Source organism: Lineus longissimus, chromosome 2 (assembly GCF_910592395.1).
Source record: "Lineus longissimus chromosome 2, tnLinLong1.2, whole genome shotgun sequence".
NCBI classification, from domain to species: Eukaryota; Metazoa; Nemertea; class Pilidiophora; order Heteronemertea; family Lineidae; genus Lineus; species Lineus longissimus.
In genome coordinates this window covers 13,140,967-13,158,039 of record NC_088309.1, presented here as the reverse complement: position 1 = coordinate 13,158,039, position 17,073 = coordinate 13,140,967, and the positions used below count along the sequence as shown (strand labels likewise).

The 17,073-nt window shown below is 43.4% G+C and overlaps 3 protein-coding genes across 3 annotated transcripts in view; 2 read left to right on the top strand and 1 right to left on the bottom strand.

The window, feature by feature from the left end:
* LOC135482654 (calcium/calmodulin-dependent protein kinase kinase 1-like) overlaps positions 1-17,073 on the top strand; it is a 300,476-nt gene that overhangs the window by 39,595 nt on the left and 243,808 nt on the right. Inside the window, exon 2 of the mRNA XM_064762904.1 lies at positions 4,626-4,739. Within this exon, the coding sequence (XP_064618974.1) occupies positions 4,730-4,739 (10 nt within the window). The 5' untranslated portion in view covers positions 4,626-4,729. The remainder of the gene's footprint in view (positions 1-4,625; positions 4,740-17,073) is intronic.
* LOC135482655 (developmentally-regulated GTP-binding protein 1) overlaps positions 1-17,073 on the top strand; it is a 520,179-nt gene that overhangs the window by 297,431 nt on the left and 205,675 nt on the right. The gene's annotated exons all lie outside the window — the stretch shown is intronic.
* On the bottom strand, positions 38-3,212 carry LOC135499753 (uncharacterized). Its single transcript, XM_064790702.1, has 3 exons — positions 3,012-3,212; positions 1,221-2,905; positions 38-530 (listed from the first exon to the last, which is right to left on the bottom strand). The coding sequence occupies exons 1-3, from the start codon at positions 3,210-3,212 to the stop codon at positions 38-40; spliced, it is 2,379 nt and encodes a 792-aa protein (XP_064646772.1).

The window sequence follows — 17,073 nt, the reverse complement described above, 5'->3', positions numbered from 1 at the left end:
GTTGATTAACCCCTTCCTTTCCTGCGTCATTGTTTTGTTATGGTAATTCCTTATCCAACTGTAACAATACTGAGGCGTCAGAGAGTTCGCTAATTGGCCAGTCGCCGTGAACAAGCCAGACGGGCCCATTCCACCACAGCTTTGAGTGTATTAGGGAATTAGTGGTAATCCCTCCAGTCAATAGATCAGCGGGGTTATCTTGAGTCGGACAATACTGGACTTTGCCTTGGAAAGTTCTGATTTCCACAACACGGTTCTGGACAAAGAGCGGCAGCTTCTTGTTCCCTTTGATCCAGTGTAGGACAATCTGACTATCTGTCCAAAGAGTAGAGTTGTTGATCTGCACAGAGTTTGATAGCGCGTTGAGAATATGTTTTGTGAGCCTTGTTGCTATGAGGGCTCCCATGAGCTCCATGCGCGGTAGCGTGATATCCTTCAGCGGTCTTACGCGTGTTTTTGCCATGACAAGAGAGGTTTTCCCGTCGCAAGTGATATACACAGAGGCGCCGTATGCATGGGGGCTGGCATCACTGAAAGTATGAATGTCGCATTTATCCGTGGGCTCTAATCCTGCGATATATTGACGTTCCGTCTCATGTCTTCTGCTTGAGAGGATCCGTCCTGTTCCAAGTGGGTTTTCACAACAGCATTGAGAATGAATGGAGAGCAAACGGCGCCGAAGAGCACTAGATTGAAGTGATAAGTTTGAAAGTCACTCTCGGGGTCGGCGGGGTCCGAAAGCCATAGGAACTTGGTGAATTCTCTATCCCTTTCATCGAGCTGTACATGTAAGAATGCCTTCTCAATGTCACTGGAGAGGCCGACATTGTTAACACGGAATCGAAGGAGAATGTCACTGAGATCATTTAAAAGTGGTGGCCCTGGTGGCTCCAAGCAATCATTCAAGCACGGATTTCCCCATTCCCTGGCTGCAACTACAGTCGTATACTATCCGAATAGGGGTAGTCGCTGAGTCCTTCTTCACGGGGTGATGCGGGAGATAATAACCGCAGCTGGGGTCAGCATCGGACACTAGGGAGACGAAGTTGCAATCTAATTGTTCTCGAATTATCTTATGGTACACTGAGCGTAATTCCGGCGTCAATTTCCTTACCATAGATCGTGTTCTTGCTTTGGTCACTGCGAAATTGGTTTGTAGAGGGGGGTGGTCCTCTGCCCATGGAAGACTGGCAATGTACTGTCCTGTATCCTCATTTCACCTGATCTTGTTGTCTCGGTAGCTTTCGAATGCGTCTCGGAGGGTAGGATGAACGCTACAATCATCTTTGATCCCGATGCTCTCCAGATCCCAGTAATTGGACATGACCTTTTCTTCCAGAGAGATGTCAGTAACAATGTTCATCACAGCAGTGCGAGTTTTGGCTGATGGTCCCTCGTGGGTTGGCCCTGAAAGAACGTATCCAAAAACCGACGAGACCGCCGTCGGTCCTTTGCCTCTCACGACGTCGTCACCGATTACACTCCAGTAATAGTCAGCACCAATAAGAACATCAAGGGATATGACGGCATCATCGGTGGACTGAGCGAGCTTCAGGTCTTTAAGGTGGGGTAGGTTCAAAACCGAAGATGTAACGTGTGTATTAAGCGGCGTTGATATTTTCGGCACTACCAGCACTCTCATGTCCAAGCGATTTCCATCCTTTGTTTCTAACGTAAGGTTTGCACTTTCCATTGCGCGAACTCCCTTGGCGCCGTCTCCAAAGGACGCTATATTGATGCGTTCGGTTCCTAATTTTTCTAGTTGTAGAAAGTTCGCGGTTTTTTCCGTGAAAAATGAGCGTTGTGCTCCCTCGTCGATAAGGATGTTCACATCAATCTTGCGTGATGCATTGACAGCAATAATTGTCTTGGCAGTTTTCAGTATTACCGGGCCTTCCGGGGTAGCATGTTTGCCAAATGCCAACTTTGCATGTGTAGTTTCAGAGTCCGGTGCGGGGTTAACATAATTCTTAGTGGGATTACATAGTGCGGTATGATGGCGCTCCTTGCATTTATAACAGCGAAATTTCGATTTGCAATAGACAACTTTATGCTTACCCAGACAGTTGTAGCACAGTCGATCCTTACGCACAATCTCCATACGTTTTTCAACATCGCTGACTATCGTGCACTCACTCGACGGATGGGCACTGCGCTTGCAAAACGAACACCGCTTAATAGCGGGGGAATCACTTTCGCACACATTTTCACTTTGGGGTTTTGATTTCACGGCGATGAACGCGGCGGTAGGCACAGAAGAGGCGGCGGGACTGCTTGATGAGTAAACACCGGATAATCCACTCAAATTTGAGAATGATCCAGCTTCGGCGGCCTTTATTTCCTGAAGAATGGCTTCCCGTAGAGGTAATCTCCACTCCTTGTCTCCATGATCCCTCGTAATGGTGATTCGAATTCGACTCGGCAGCTTGTCGAGTATGAGGGGGACGAGTAAAGCCTCATACGACTCTTGTGGTTTGCCTAGCCCTTCTAGGCCTCTGACGTTACTTTCTAGTTGATCGTAAAACGAGCGTAAAGACACAACATCATCCGCAGGCGGTCCCATTGACCACAGAGCACGCATATGTTCATGAACAATCTTATGCTGTTGTCCGTAGCGTTCCTTGAGGAGGGTCATAGCGACGGCATAATTTTCATTTGTCAGGGCTAGACCCGCAATTACTTCTTTGGCCTCACCGTCCAACTGGCCCCTCAGGTACTGGAATTTCTGTACATTTGGAAGCTGAGTATCGTCATGGATGGCTGCTGCGAACGTATCCGAGAACGACTTCCACTCGAGAATGTTTCCGGAGAATCTGGGGAGATCCAACTTTGGCAAGTTGACTTTCCTCTTAGAGGGTGTGCGCTCCGGTTCCACACGAGAGTTAGAGTCTGATTTCTCATTTCGCTTGAGAAATCTTGCAAAGACGTGTTTTTTGGTACGATACCTTGAGAGAATCTCGTCAGCATCCGTGAATTATTTTGCAATCCTTTTCGATTGCATTGAGAATGACATTATCCAAATCACGGAGCATCGGCAGCTTTTCCTCTAGAAGGGCAATGATACCACTAAGCGTATCGAGTGTGTCCTGTTGAATATCCGATTCGACCAAAATAGCGTCGCCGTCCTTGAGAAGTTTTTCCGCTGACTGGCGATAACCAGCCCTTGACCGTTTAGGGTTTGGTACAGTTACAGTCACTGTGTCCTCGGGCATGTTGAAGAAAGAAACAACCGGGCTTCAACAAAAAATGTCCTGTTTTCCGTTTAAACTCCAATAAATCCTAGTCACATGCACCAATGTGGGCTGGGTAACCAAGGCTTTGACCCAAGAAGCATCTAAGTCTAAACTCCAATAAATCCTAGTCACATGCACCAATGTGGGCCGGGTAACCAAGGCTTTGACCCAAGAAGCATCTAAGTCCAAATAACGAAGAAGATTGATTTCCTTGATATATTGTTATTGGCTATAAACAGACATCAAAAACAACACAGTTATGAAAGACGTACATACAGCTTGACGGTTCTAATACTTCTACCCCTTCAATCAGTTGATTACCCATAAGCTAATTAGCTTCGTAACCACGTGACCTGTCAATCATTTCAAGTAGTGATCGACCAATCACTGGAGGTTCCCGACAGAGGTTTTTTATCACAGATCTTTTACATGCTGCCATGGAACTGCACCTTCAGATCTCCGCAGAAAAGTCTGACATGGGACGATGAAAAGGAAGTTAGACATCAATGCACCTTGTACATTTATTGGGGTCAAACCTGAGTCAGATGGGTCGCTCAATCAAAATATTCAAACCAATGTCCTTTGCAAACGATAACATAATCAAAGTGGTTTGACTTGCTGGATCTAGAAGTGCATATGTGTCCACTACACAACCATTTGGTGCCTGTCTTCTCTGGCTCGGAATTTGTCGGTCGACTACAAAATACAAGAAAAACCTGGGTCAACGAACAGTTTGAATTAAAAGATAGAATAAAAAGCTGGCAAAAAATATATTGGAGAAATAGGGAAAATGAGAGCATGACTCACCAATTTTGGCCCCTTATGTCTGTGTGGCAAGGGTTCTGAGCTGAAGCTGGTTTGAGAAGTGCAAAAACATTAAAAGGAGTGCCCACAATATATACTCACCCAGTACATCATGGCCACATCAAGTGACTTTTGAAGTCAATGTGTGGACGCGATGAATGGGGTTAAATAATGAGCAGTCACATGCCGGTCCTGGACGGACAGAAAGTGGCACTTGCTGGTCGGCCTGAATCCACGCATGGCTGAGCAGCTTGAGAATTGATTCCAATAACAAATAGAATAGAATCATGAACACATATAGTCAGGTGAGCCCTCAAGCCCAAGTTCAGTTTGATCTGATTCACAGCTGGGCCACCAGGGGCCTTATGAATGCAATTATTGCTCAACAACTTGCCTGTTTGCCAGTTAAGGTTAAATGGCACGAAATTTCCATTTGGCTATATACTATAGCATGTTTCTTAACCTACCAGATACCTATACGGTGAGCACAATGGCCCCTGGCCTTTTCATTTGCTCTTCCAATAACTCTCTCCTGACACTATAATGCTAGCAGCATTATCCATGTTCCATGCGTGTTTTCTCTTCCAGTAACTTTCACCTGGAGCCTGTCAGGCTAGGAATAATGGTGTAGGAGGACGAACCTTCATTGTGGATAACACACAACTTTTGCCTAAGAAGACTGGCTTGTGAGAATGGGGGCTGGTAAGTTTTATATTTCAGTTTTCTTGTCTATGTTTCAGCAGATGAAACCAAACTAAAAGTATTGGTTGTCTGGGTAAGGAACGGAAAGGTGGCAATAACCAAGATGGTAGCAGATGTTTTGGGCGAAATGACCGCTTGATGCGAGCACTGTTTGGTGAGAGAACCAACACTGACAGTGAGGTAGTCTATCAATTCCAAATCTAAATAATTTGAACTAAACAATGAAATGTGATTTTTACCGCTTCCATATTTTGTGCCAACCCAAGGAGTAATGGTTGCCTGACCATTATTGCCCTTGGGCCCATAAAAAAAAAAAATGTTAGTTTATCATCCTTTTTTCTGAAGAAAGTGATGAGGGAGGGCGGTTTTTATTTTTTATTTTTTATTTTTTCAGAACAGAAACGGGTATTTAAATGAAAGCAACATGAACAATTGAACATGAAATTGATGCTATAAATTTATGCTTAACTACACCCTGGTGCCTCTTTCATTGTCCTACAGGCCTGACGTCATTCTCACAAGTGAAAAGTTAGTCTCCCCCCACCCCCCGAGGTGCGAAGGCCTTTGTTCGCCTTTCCTGGAAGTTTTTTCCAGTACCCCTGCACCTTTCACACAATGGGAAGTTCTTCTTGGCATCATAGATGCACAAATCCTCATCTGTACCACATTCAAAGCACAGTGGTTCCTCTGGAAATGAGGTGTAATAAGGAATCTCCATGTGCCACTTGAAAACTCAGAATAAATGTCACTCATTGTGGCTTGAGGCGGGACAGATGTTCCGTACCACGCCTTCAAAATACGTGCTTTATGCACAATCTGTAACACGACAAACGGCATTCTGGCAGCTAGTATCAAAAAGTGGAAGATTTAGTTCAACGAGGCGCCATGAGAGGCGCGCTATACATTTAGCGCCGGGAGAGCACGTGTTCTGAAAAAGGCGCGAATTTGGCAATTGAAGACAAAATCTTTCAACAAATTCCTCTGAACCTCCTTGAAAAGTATTGTAAAACAGCATTGACTATCTAAAATCACTGTGATATTGTTTGTGACGCTGAAAACTCTGATGTGTCAATGGTGTTTGGCATATTTGATGAGTGTAGCGTTTTTCGCGCCAAATCAATCGTCGTCCGTTCGGCATGCCGCCGGCCGTCGTCTACGCTGGGGCGAGTTTCCTCATATAAAAGTGAATAACAGTTGATTAAAATGAACCAAAGTAGACATGTCTGGTATCATTGGAAAGAGAATTTCATCAGAAATGCAACTGAATAGATAGTGAATCAATTCTTACCTGCTGAAAGCCTAATTTAGTGATTGAAATTGAAAATTAAAAAATAAAATTTTTTTTGATGCGGGTCAAAAAAGTGATGCGGGCGGGGATGATAAACTGAAATTTTTTTTTATGGGGCCTTACAAAAAAACTTCATGTGGGAAAGTGCTTTTACGCACATGGTATTTCTATTTTACCACATGGTCGTATTCACATTTTCCCACATGTTGTAGTGAAGTGTAGTTGATATATCTTATGGCACAGCCACTGCACGAAATGGGTTAAAATAATGACTTTTATGACACAATATATTTCAGTATAAAGGCATGTTATGAGATAGAATGAGATATATTGCTAGCATACTTCAAGTACATAAGTCAGTACAATACAATGCAGTATATAAGATGATCCGGAACATCTTTAACCAGGTGTTATATTGAGGCAATTCTCTCACTATAATGCAGCATACCACACTATATTGACAGTATTCTTAGGAATTCACATTATACGCCCAGCATATCTCATTATAAAATCATTAGATGTCGTTAGGGGTCATCTCCAATGAGAATTCGTGCAAAAAAGTGCAACGATTTTGTGGCGATTATCAAGCTGATTTATCATTTCGAGAGGAACACCAAAATCGTTTCGATAGATGTTGGGAATTCGCAACTTTTGAAAACGAAAATCGTTTGCCGGCAACAAAAAATTTTACATTGTACATTGTTGTAAATGGGACATGTCACCAATAATGATGCGATGCCGGGTGCGCGGGGCGATAGTTTATTTCATTCAAAACACAGGTATATTTTGGCCTATCTACGAGAGTAGCAGCAGTTAACAACCCAGAAGATAATAAACCTTAGCTCCTAACAACATGAACAACATTAAAGCCTGCACATATCCTGATATTTCAAAATCGAACACGCAATTTCAGTGCTAGAAAACTTTCAAACTAAACCCACCAACTTCCAAACAATGACGGCCTCCGCAAAACTCATCGGCTTCCTCACATCCAGTTTAATCTAGAAGCTACACTTCTGCCTATGCTTTTTACCATGCTATCATTTGATTTAGCTGTCTGCTGCCTTGACCAATCAGCTTTCACTGCTGGTAATGACGTCAGTAGACAGCTGTCAATTGTTGACAGGCCGCTTGTAATTCAAATTTCTGATTCGGACCGAAAGAGTTAATTGCTCAATTTACAATACAAAGTACTGTTGCATATAAAGAGAGCAACCTTACAAATTTACCCTATAAGGCTCAATTTGTCAATCACTGATAACCTTACAAATTGACAATCTCCATGGTGATATAAACTTCAATCAAAGATACATTATTATAGTTTTGGTCAAGATGTTAAGAAATGTTGCAGATCGCTCTCATTTTCACAATTGCTCTTGGATTTTCATGAAACCTACCTCAAATTGATCTTTACATCCTGTCATAGCATTTTAATCCGTTCAAAAGGTTCATTACGAGTCCATTTCAAACAGCTGGTTATCATTTTGCTTATTTCATCATAGTCATCATATGGAGCATCATGGCCTATTAAGGTCTTTGCCTTCACTTCATTGGCATGCAGTGTTATGCCCCATATAACTTGATGTTAGCATTTCGTCAAGATTATATGGTAGACTGTAAGTTTCAGGAAAATTTAATATTAAGTAAAAACTTGTTAATTTCGGGAATATTATTTGCATGGAGTTTGATTATGAACATCTCAAATTAGCCCCATGTCACAAACTTTTGAAGAAAAAAAAATTATGAAATCCATGCCTGCCCTGATATTACGGATGATGAGTTTCAGTCTGCCATGGCCAGGCGCATTAGTCAATAAAAGCTTCCCAGAACTTGCCCCTTCTTATTGGCTCAACGTAGGGGTTTTTATGCAATACCGCCGTGTTCGAGTCCGTCGTTGTCGTCTGTTTCCTGTTCTAATAGAATGCCACGTTTCTCAACTGCAGGAGCTACTAACTTAAGACTTTCTACATAGGACCCCTGAGGTCAAGTGATCTCTGACACTGAATTCCAGTCTGTTCTGATTCTCCACTTGGCCTCCAGGGGTAAAAAGTGAAAACCTAAAAGGTGTAGGTCAAATGGCGTAAAAGCTAAAGCTATGAACTTGAAACTTGGTCCACATGACTCCCTACGTCAGAAACCTCTGCCGCCAAGTTTCAGTACGATCAGATTCTTTACTTGGCCCAATTTTGGTCTGATATGATTCTCGACTTGGCCAACAGGGGACCAAACCTGAATAATTAATGACACGGCGAAGGACCATTGTGCTCACCATATATAAATATTTAGTGATTAGGGAAGAAACATACTATATGACAAACATGTATAGTATATAGGTCAAACCAAAGTTGGTATGACCTGTGATGTATCGTTGCTTGGAGTACCTACCATAAAAATATCATTGAAAACAAGTCACTAAATATCATTGAAAACAAGTCACTAATAAGCGTGATATTGCATTTTGTACCTTTTTGGCTCGGCGTAGGGGAGTCAATACAACACCGCAGCGTCCGTCGGCGTCTGTATCCTGTTCCAAAAACAGAGAGCCCGTTAGAAATGCAGTCGGTGTGCCTGGGTAAACGAAAACGCTAATGAAAAATCTGAACTTCGGTCTGATCTGATCCTCGACTTGGCCACCAGGATGCCAAAACTAAAAAAGGTAACAAGTGCAATATTTTGCTTAATAGTGACTTGTTTTTGATGATATTTTCATGGCAGTTACTCCAAGCAATGGAACATCACATACCGACTTTGGTTTGACCTATATACTATACATGTAGCATGTTTCTTTGCAAGGATGAATTCCTAACATCCAAATACCTAGACGGTGAGCACAATGGCCACTGGCTATTCATTTAGTTTTTGCTCCTGGTGGCCAAGGCGAGAATCGGATCTGACTGAAGTTCAGTGTCAGTGGTTATCTGATTTAGGGAATAATGTGTACTAAATTTTTGGCTCACCCTAGGTGAGTCTAAACAACAGCGCAGTGTCCGTCGTCCGTCGTCTGTTGTCCGTCGTATCCTGTGGCATGTTTCTTGTACCTGAAACTTTGTATACATCATTCTCAAGGTCATATGTACCCTGACACTGAATTTCGCACCGGTCTGATTCTTGACTTTGCCACCAGGGGGCTTTAAGCGAAAAGTTAAAATGTGCAATATCTCATTTATTACTGATTTGTTTTTAGCTCAGCTGACAAAGTCAGCGGAGCTAGTAGTATAGCTGTTCAAATGGTGTCCGTCCTGCAATCCATCCATCTAGGGACCCATCTGTGGACAAAATTGGACATTTCTGACCGGGAAGGCCTAGCCACTTCGTTGACGGTGCTAAATTAGGAGTTGCCCAAGGTGAACTCAAAAAACGAAAAATCGGCGCGATCCGACCTGTATTAAGAGAATGAGGTCATTTCGCGTTTAGATTTCTTTCCCTTTTTACCTCGGTCCACAGAGCAAATATTGTTTTCAAATGTGGCTGAATATTTTTAAATATTTTTTCATTTTTTACTTTTAATGGAATTAATATAGTTTTCACCGCCAGTTGGCGCTGCAGGCACATTGCCTGAATTTTGGCGATTTCAAATTTGGCGGTGGCTTAACTTTTTTGCAAGCAGTGCCGCTGATTGGCCGATCGATAGAAGAGGTGCCACCATTTAAAAATGGCGGTAGTCGCTGCTTCAATGAAGGTGAGTGAACTTTCTCATGTTCAATCGGTTGATACTCTTTTAATCAACATGACCATGTACCTGAAATTTGTTTAGGTACTGAAAAGAGTCTATATAATTCAGATTTATCAATAGTTTTTTATAATATTCCGGAAATTTTGTGCACAAATCAGCGGAAGTTGGTGCTCGTCTTATGTCATTTTAGAGCGAGAAATTTGTTTCCGTCGATCTCTACCACTGAAAAATCGCTTGCATAGCTTCGAATTTTTGTGAAAATAAGTATCTGAACTTGGTTTCAAATAGTCTAGAGAGTTACCTTTGTGGTGATACATATGGTATGTGATAAATATTTGTGGAATTTGTGAAATTCGGTTTTCAAACGTGCCGATGATGCAAGCGATCTCGCGTGAATTTTGCAAGTCCTGATATGTTGACCGGGTGTCAAAAATCACTCGCCTAAATTCAATTCAAAGATCGAAAATGATATCTGAACTTAGTTTCAAATAGCCTACGCAATTATCATTTCGGTGATATATAATGCATGCATGTAATAATTGATTAATCTACCTAAAACGCGCAATTAAAACGGCGAAAGATCGTGGTGGCGGTCGCACTAAATAACGACCGGTAGGGCCCGGCGTGTGGCGGAGAAAAAAAGGTAGTGCCCGGAGGTTGAAACGGGATTTTTATGCACTTTTAACTGTATATATATGTTGTTTAGATGTATTTCTAACAGTTCTGTAACTTTTATGACCAAGCTTGCACCCAAAGTTGGTAAAATTGATGCTTGTTTATGGACTGCGCTAGCGACCGGAGAATTCGCCGTCGGCCATTTTGGGACGGTCAACAAATCTCGCCATTTACGTTTGTTTACAATTATTTTGAAAGTCACATTATGACATCGTAGTATGAATTCCACTGCAGTTTCCTTACGCAGCAATGCTCATGTTTTTGGTTGGCAATGCTGTACTGTCTGTACACTGCGCTGTGCAGGCTTAGAGTATAACTCAACAGGCCCTCATGATTCATTTGATGGACACCTTATTTGATAGTACCTCATCATTAAGTCCACTAGATCCTGTTCTGTCACATGTCGTAGACGATAGACAATTTTCAAAATATAGTACACCACTCGCTCACGGCTCACATCATGTGGGCACGGTTGGCTGTTGAGTGTTATGGTTCAGTCTGTGAGACTAATTTAAAGAGGTTACACTTTTATTTTGAATTGGAAAACAACCCCCAGGACTGACTTTTCACTGAGTGATAAGTGTGCCCTTCGAAGGTTAAGTCTCTTTCTGGATTTGCTTCCATAGATGCCTTGTTCAGGATATCATCTGACCGGTTTACTGTCGTTTCGCTACATTGCCAGTTCGCTACCAGTCGTTTCGCTACATGTGGCGGTCGTTTCGCTACATGGTAGGTCGTTTCGCTACATGATGGGTACGGTCGTTTCGCTACATGGAGGACGTTTCGCTACATGGGTGGAGTCGTTTCGCTACATGGATGTAGGTAATTTCGCTACATCGTAGGTCGTTTCGCTACATGGGTGGAGTCATTATTTTTTCAAGTTTGTGCTAAACTCCGGGCTAAATATTTGTTGTGAATTTAGGGAAAAAAAATGCTCGAGTATACAACAATCAAGATGTACAGACCGGGGGAGCTGGCGGTACGTACCCATAAGTCTTTGCGGTAGTCTCGCGCGTACCGGATATAACCCATCAAGCTTTTCTCCTTCAGAGAAATACTGCGTTGCGCTCAAGTGCCTTATAAGGCTGTGAACAAAATTAACGTTCGACCAATGAGAAAGCCACATTACCCTGCATACGAGGTTGGACGCGTGATCACTAAATCTGCGTTGGAGTGCGTTTGAATGACCCCTGTCAATCAATAATAAGTACGTATACACGGATAGACGATTGAGCGAGCCAACGCGAAGGCCTTGCAAAGGCCTCCAAATCTGCGTTGAATGAAGTGCGGTTGAATGACCCCTGTCAATCAATAATAAGTACGTAATTGAGCGAGCCAACGCCAATGGATGGCTATGAGGTAACTTGTCCATTCAAGTGCGAACAAACTCTCAACAACTGTTCTGTCGTTATCTCCCCGTCGCTGTAATCGTCCCATGCCTTAAAGATACGTCTTTGAAGCGCAACGTACTTCTTTCGCTGTATTCTGCGCAACTTGCCCTCAGAAACCAGCCGTACCTGAAGATGCGCAATTTGCGCTTCTGAATTCAAGAGGTTGATTAACTGGTAGAAAGGGAGTCCGCTGCGTCCTCCGGCCCGTCTGTTTATCGCGTTATGCCACCCCTCGACGTCATTGTTCGTCCGTATGGGTGACATGTACACGCTCCAAGAAGTTTCATTCCAGTTCGGATTATCGAACCACGTATTCTCGATGTACGTCACCAATTGCGACAGAGGCTGCGAGGTTGCCCTTGTTTTCATTACATCGAAAATCTCGCGTATCCTGTCGGCGGGAAGGAATGGTAGGGCCATTAACTTCTTTATGTAGTCGTGTGCATTTCTATCGTTCGCGTAGGCCGTTTGCAAGCCGAGTTCTTGGACTTTCCGCCAAATTGCTTGGGTCCAGTGGAACAGACATCCTGTGATGTTGATGCCTGGAAATACTCGGCGGAAAGCGACCGGCAAAGTTTAAACGTGGCATCAGCGTACCAGGTCTTTGCTTTGCTTTGCTTTGAAATGCCGGCGATCTCGGACATTAATGTCAGCTTTAAAACAGTTGCCCCTCGCGTTTGCATTGATGTCCGACCGAAAGAAGCGCGCTTATAAAGCAATCTTGCAAAGGTTGAAGGAGATTGTCGGAGAGGTTCGCGTCGATAACATCGTTATTGACTTTGAAAGTGCCATGTGGGGGGCTTTCCGCCGAGCCTTATAAGGCACTTGAGCGCAACGCAGTATTTCTCTGAAGGAGAAAAGCTTGATGGGTTATATCCGGTACGCGCGAGACTACCGCAAAGACTTATGGGTACGTACCGCCAGCTCCCCCGGTCTGTACATCTTGATTGTAGTATACTCGAGCATTTTTTCCCTAAATTCACAACAAATATTTAGCCCGGAGTTTAGCACAAACTTGAAAAAATAATGACTCCACCCATGTAGCGAAACGACCTACGATGTAGCGAAATTACCTACATCCATGTAGCGAAACGACTCCACCCATGTAGCGAAACGTCCTCCATGTAGCGAAACGACCGTACCCATCATGTAGCGAAACGACTCCACCCATGTAGCGAAACGACCTACCATGTAGCGAAACGACCGCCACATGTAGCGAAACGACTGGTAGCGAACTGGCAATGTAGCGAAACAGCCTGATACCATCTGACCGATGCCTGATTAAGCACAGACTGTATCCGGTGGTGTACATTTCCCCGTCTATGTCACCCTTTTTAGCTCACCTCTTAGCAGAGGTATGGGATAAGCTCACCTCTTAGCAGAGGTGAGCTTATCCCATACCGTGGCGTCCGTCGTCCGTCGTCGTCGTCATCGTCGTCGTCGTCGTCGTCGTCGTCGTCGTCGTCGTCGTCGTCGTCGTCGTCGTCGTCCGTCGTCGTCCGTCGTCCGTTAGCAGGGCACGTTTCGTAACTGTTAGAGCTATTGAGTTGAAACTTGGTACACATGTACCCTTATGTAATGACACCTTGGAGACTAAGTTTCAATCCGATTCGTTTCATGGTTTGGCCACCAGGGGGCCAAACGTTAAAAGTGAAAATATGCAATATCTCCCTTAATTGTAGTCGGGAAATTTTGAAAAAAATTTGGTAGGTACTTCTAGCAAAGGTGCATCATATATCCTCCGGGTTTTTGATTTGACCTCCTTTTCAAGGTCACAGAGGTCAAATGGTGTAAATTGGCTGTTAGGATGTAACGATGGCACGTTTCTAAACTGCAATGACTATTGATACCAAATTTGGTACACATTTACCCCTTAGTCAGGTGATCTCAGGGACCAAAGTTTGGTCCAATATGATTCACCACTTGACCACCAGGGGGCAAAATCCAAAAACCTTAAAAATGTGATTATTCCTTAACTTCTTGCCCGATTGCCATCAATTTGATATCATGGGTACATCTAACCACCATACAGTGTATGTCACACAGGTTTTTAATTTGACCTTCTTGTCAAGGTCACAGAGGTCAAATGGCATAAATTCGCCGTCAGGCCGTAACTATGGCACGTTTCTTAACTGCAATGACTATTGATCACAAATTAAGTACACATGTACCCCTTGGTCAGGTGATCTCAGGTACCGAAGTTTGGTGCAATCTGATTTGCCGTTTGGCCTCCAGGGAGGGGGCCAAATCCTAAATTCTTCAAAATGCCATTATACCTAGTAATGACTTGCCCGATTGGCACCAATTTTATATCATAGGTACATCTAATTCTAACAACCATTCAATGTGTCACCCGGGTCTTCTTTGATTTGACCTACTTTTCAAGGTCACAGAGGTCGAATGAACTGTAAATTGGCCATTTTGGTTTTCGGTCTGATCTGATTCTTAACTTGGCCACCAGGGGGCCAAAACCAAAAATTTGAATAGTGCCATATCTCGCTTATTATGTTTTCGGGTTTTCCGTACGTCGGGACGTACGTCCATCCATCCCGACCAAACTTTTGGTGTCCGTTAATTTAACGGAGAACGATTGAGCAGATTGATTACATTTTTGGATGAACAGTATGGCCGTCATGGCAGCCATCTTGATTTTGGTGTCCGTTAATTTAACGTAGAACGATTGAGCAGATTGATTACATTTTTGGATGGTACATTTGTACATACTGGGGGAACGTTGCTTTCGCAACTCGGCGTCATCTGATGACCAGTATGGCCGCCATGGCAGCCATCTTGATTTTGGTGTCCGTTAATTTAACGGAGAACGATTGAGCAGATTGATTACATTTTTGGATGGTACATTTGTACATACTGGGGAACGTTGCTTTTGAAACTCGGTGTCATCAGATGGCCAGTATTTCCGCCATGGCAGCCATCTTGATTTGGGTGTCCGTTAATTTAACGGAGAACGATTGAGGAGATTGATTACATTTTTGGATGGTACATTTGTACATACTGGGGGAACGTTGCTTTCGAAACTCAGCGTCATCAGATGACCAGTATGTCCGCCATGGCAGCCATCTTGATTTTGGTGTCCGTTAATTTAACGGAGAACGATTGAGCAAATTGATTACATTTTTGGATGGTACATTTGTACATACTGGGGGAACGTTGCTTTCGAAACTCGGCGTCATCAACGATTGAGCAGATTGATTACATTTTTGGATGGTACCTTTGTACATACTGGGGGAACGTTGCTTTCGAAACTCGGCGTTATCGGATGACCAGTATGGCCGCCATGGCAGCCATCTTGATTTTGGTGTCCGTCAATTAAACGGAGAACGATTGAGCAGATTGATTACATTTTTGGATGGTACATTTGTACATACTGGGGGAACGTTGCTTTTGAAACTCGGCGTCATCGGATGACCGGCATGTCCGCCATGGCAGCCATCTTGATTTTGGTGTCCGTTAATTTAACGGAGAACGATTGAGCAGATTGATCACATTTTTGGATGGTACATTTGTACATACTGGGGGAACATTGGTTTTGAAACTCGGTGTCATCAGATGACCAGTATGGCCGCCATGGCAGCCATCTTGATTTTGGTGTCCGTTAATTTAACGGAGAACGATTGAGGAGATTGATTACATTTTTGGATGGTACATTTGTACATACTGGGGGAACGTTGCTTTTGAAACTCGGTGTCATCAGATGACCAGTATGTCTGCCATGGCAGTATGTACATTTGTACATACTGGGGGAACGTTGCTTTCGAAACTCAGCGTCATCAGATGACCAGTATGTCCGCCATGGCAGCCATCTCGATTTTGGTGTCCGTTAATTTGACGGAGAACGATTGAGCAGATTGATTACATTTTTGGATGGTACATTTGTAGATACTGGGGGAACGTTGTTTTCGCAACTCGGCGTCATCAACGATTGAGAAGATTCATTACATTTTTGGATGGTACATTTGTACATACTGGGTGAACGTTGCTTTCGCAACTCGACGTTATCAGATGACCAGTATGGTCGCCGTGGCAGCCATCTTGATTTTGGTGTCCGTTAATTTAACGGAGAACGATTGAGGAGATTGATTACATTTTTGGATGGTACATTTGTACATACTGGGGGAACGTTGCTTTCGAAACTCAGTGTCATCAGATGACCAGTATGTCCGCCATGGCAGCCATCTTGATTTTGGTGTCCGTTAATTTAACGGAGAACGATTGAGCAGATTGATTACATTTTTTGATGGTACATTTGTACATACTGGGGGAACGTTGCTTTCGAAACTCGGCGTCATCAACGATTGAGCAGATTGATTACATTTTTGGATGGTACCTTTGTACATACTGGGGGAACGTTGCTTACGAAACTCGGCGTTATCAGATGACCAGTATGGCCGCCATGGCAGCCATCTTGATTTTGGTGTCCGTCAGTTAAATGGAGAACGATTGAGCAGATTGATTACATTTTTGGATGGTACATTTGTACATATTGGGGGAATGTTGCTTTTGAAACTCGGTGTCATCGGATGACCGGCATGTCCGCCATGGCAGCCATCTTGATTTTGTTGTCCGTTAATTTAACGGAGAACGATTGAGCAGATTGATCACATTTTTGGATGGTACATTTGTACATACTGGGGGAACGTTGCTTTTGAAACTCGGTGTCATCAGATGACCAGTATGTCCGCCATGGCAGCCATCTTGATTTTGGTGTCCGTTAATTTAACGGAGAACGATTGAGGAGATTGATTACATTTTTGGATGGTACATTTGTACATACTGGGGGAACGTTGCTTTCGAAACTCGGCGTCATCAACGATTGAGCAGATTGATTACATTTTTGGATGGTACCTTTGTACATACTGGGGGAACGTTGCTTTCGAAACTCGGCGTTATCGGATGACCAGTATGGCCGCCATGGCAGCCATCTTGATTTTGGTGTCCGTCAATTAAACGGAGAACGATTGAGCAGATTGATTACATTTTTGGATGGTACATTTGTACATACTGGGGGAACGTTGCTTTTGAAACTCGGCGTCATCGGATGACCGGCATGTCCGCCATGGCAGCCATCTTGATTTTGGTGTCCGTTAATTTAACGGAGAACGATTGAGCAGATTGATCACATTTTTGGATGGTACATTTGTACATACTGGGGGAACATTGGTTTTGAAACTCGGTGTCATCAGATGACCAGTATGGCCGCCATGGCAGCCATCTTGATTTTGGTGTCCGTTAATTTAACGGAGAACGATTGAGGAGATTGATTACATTTTTGGATGGTACATTTGTACA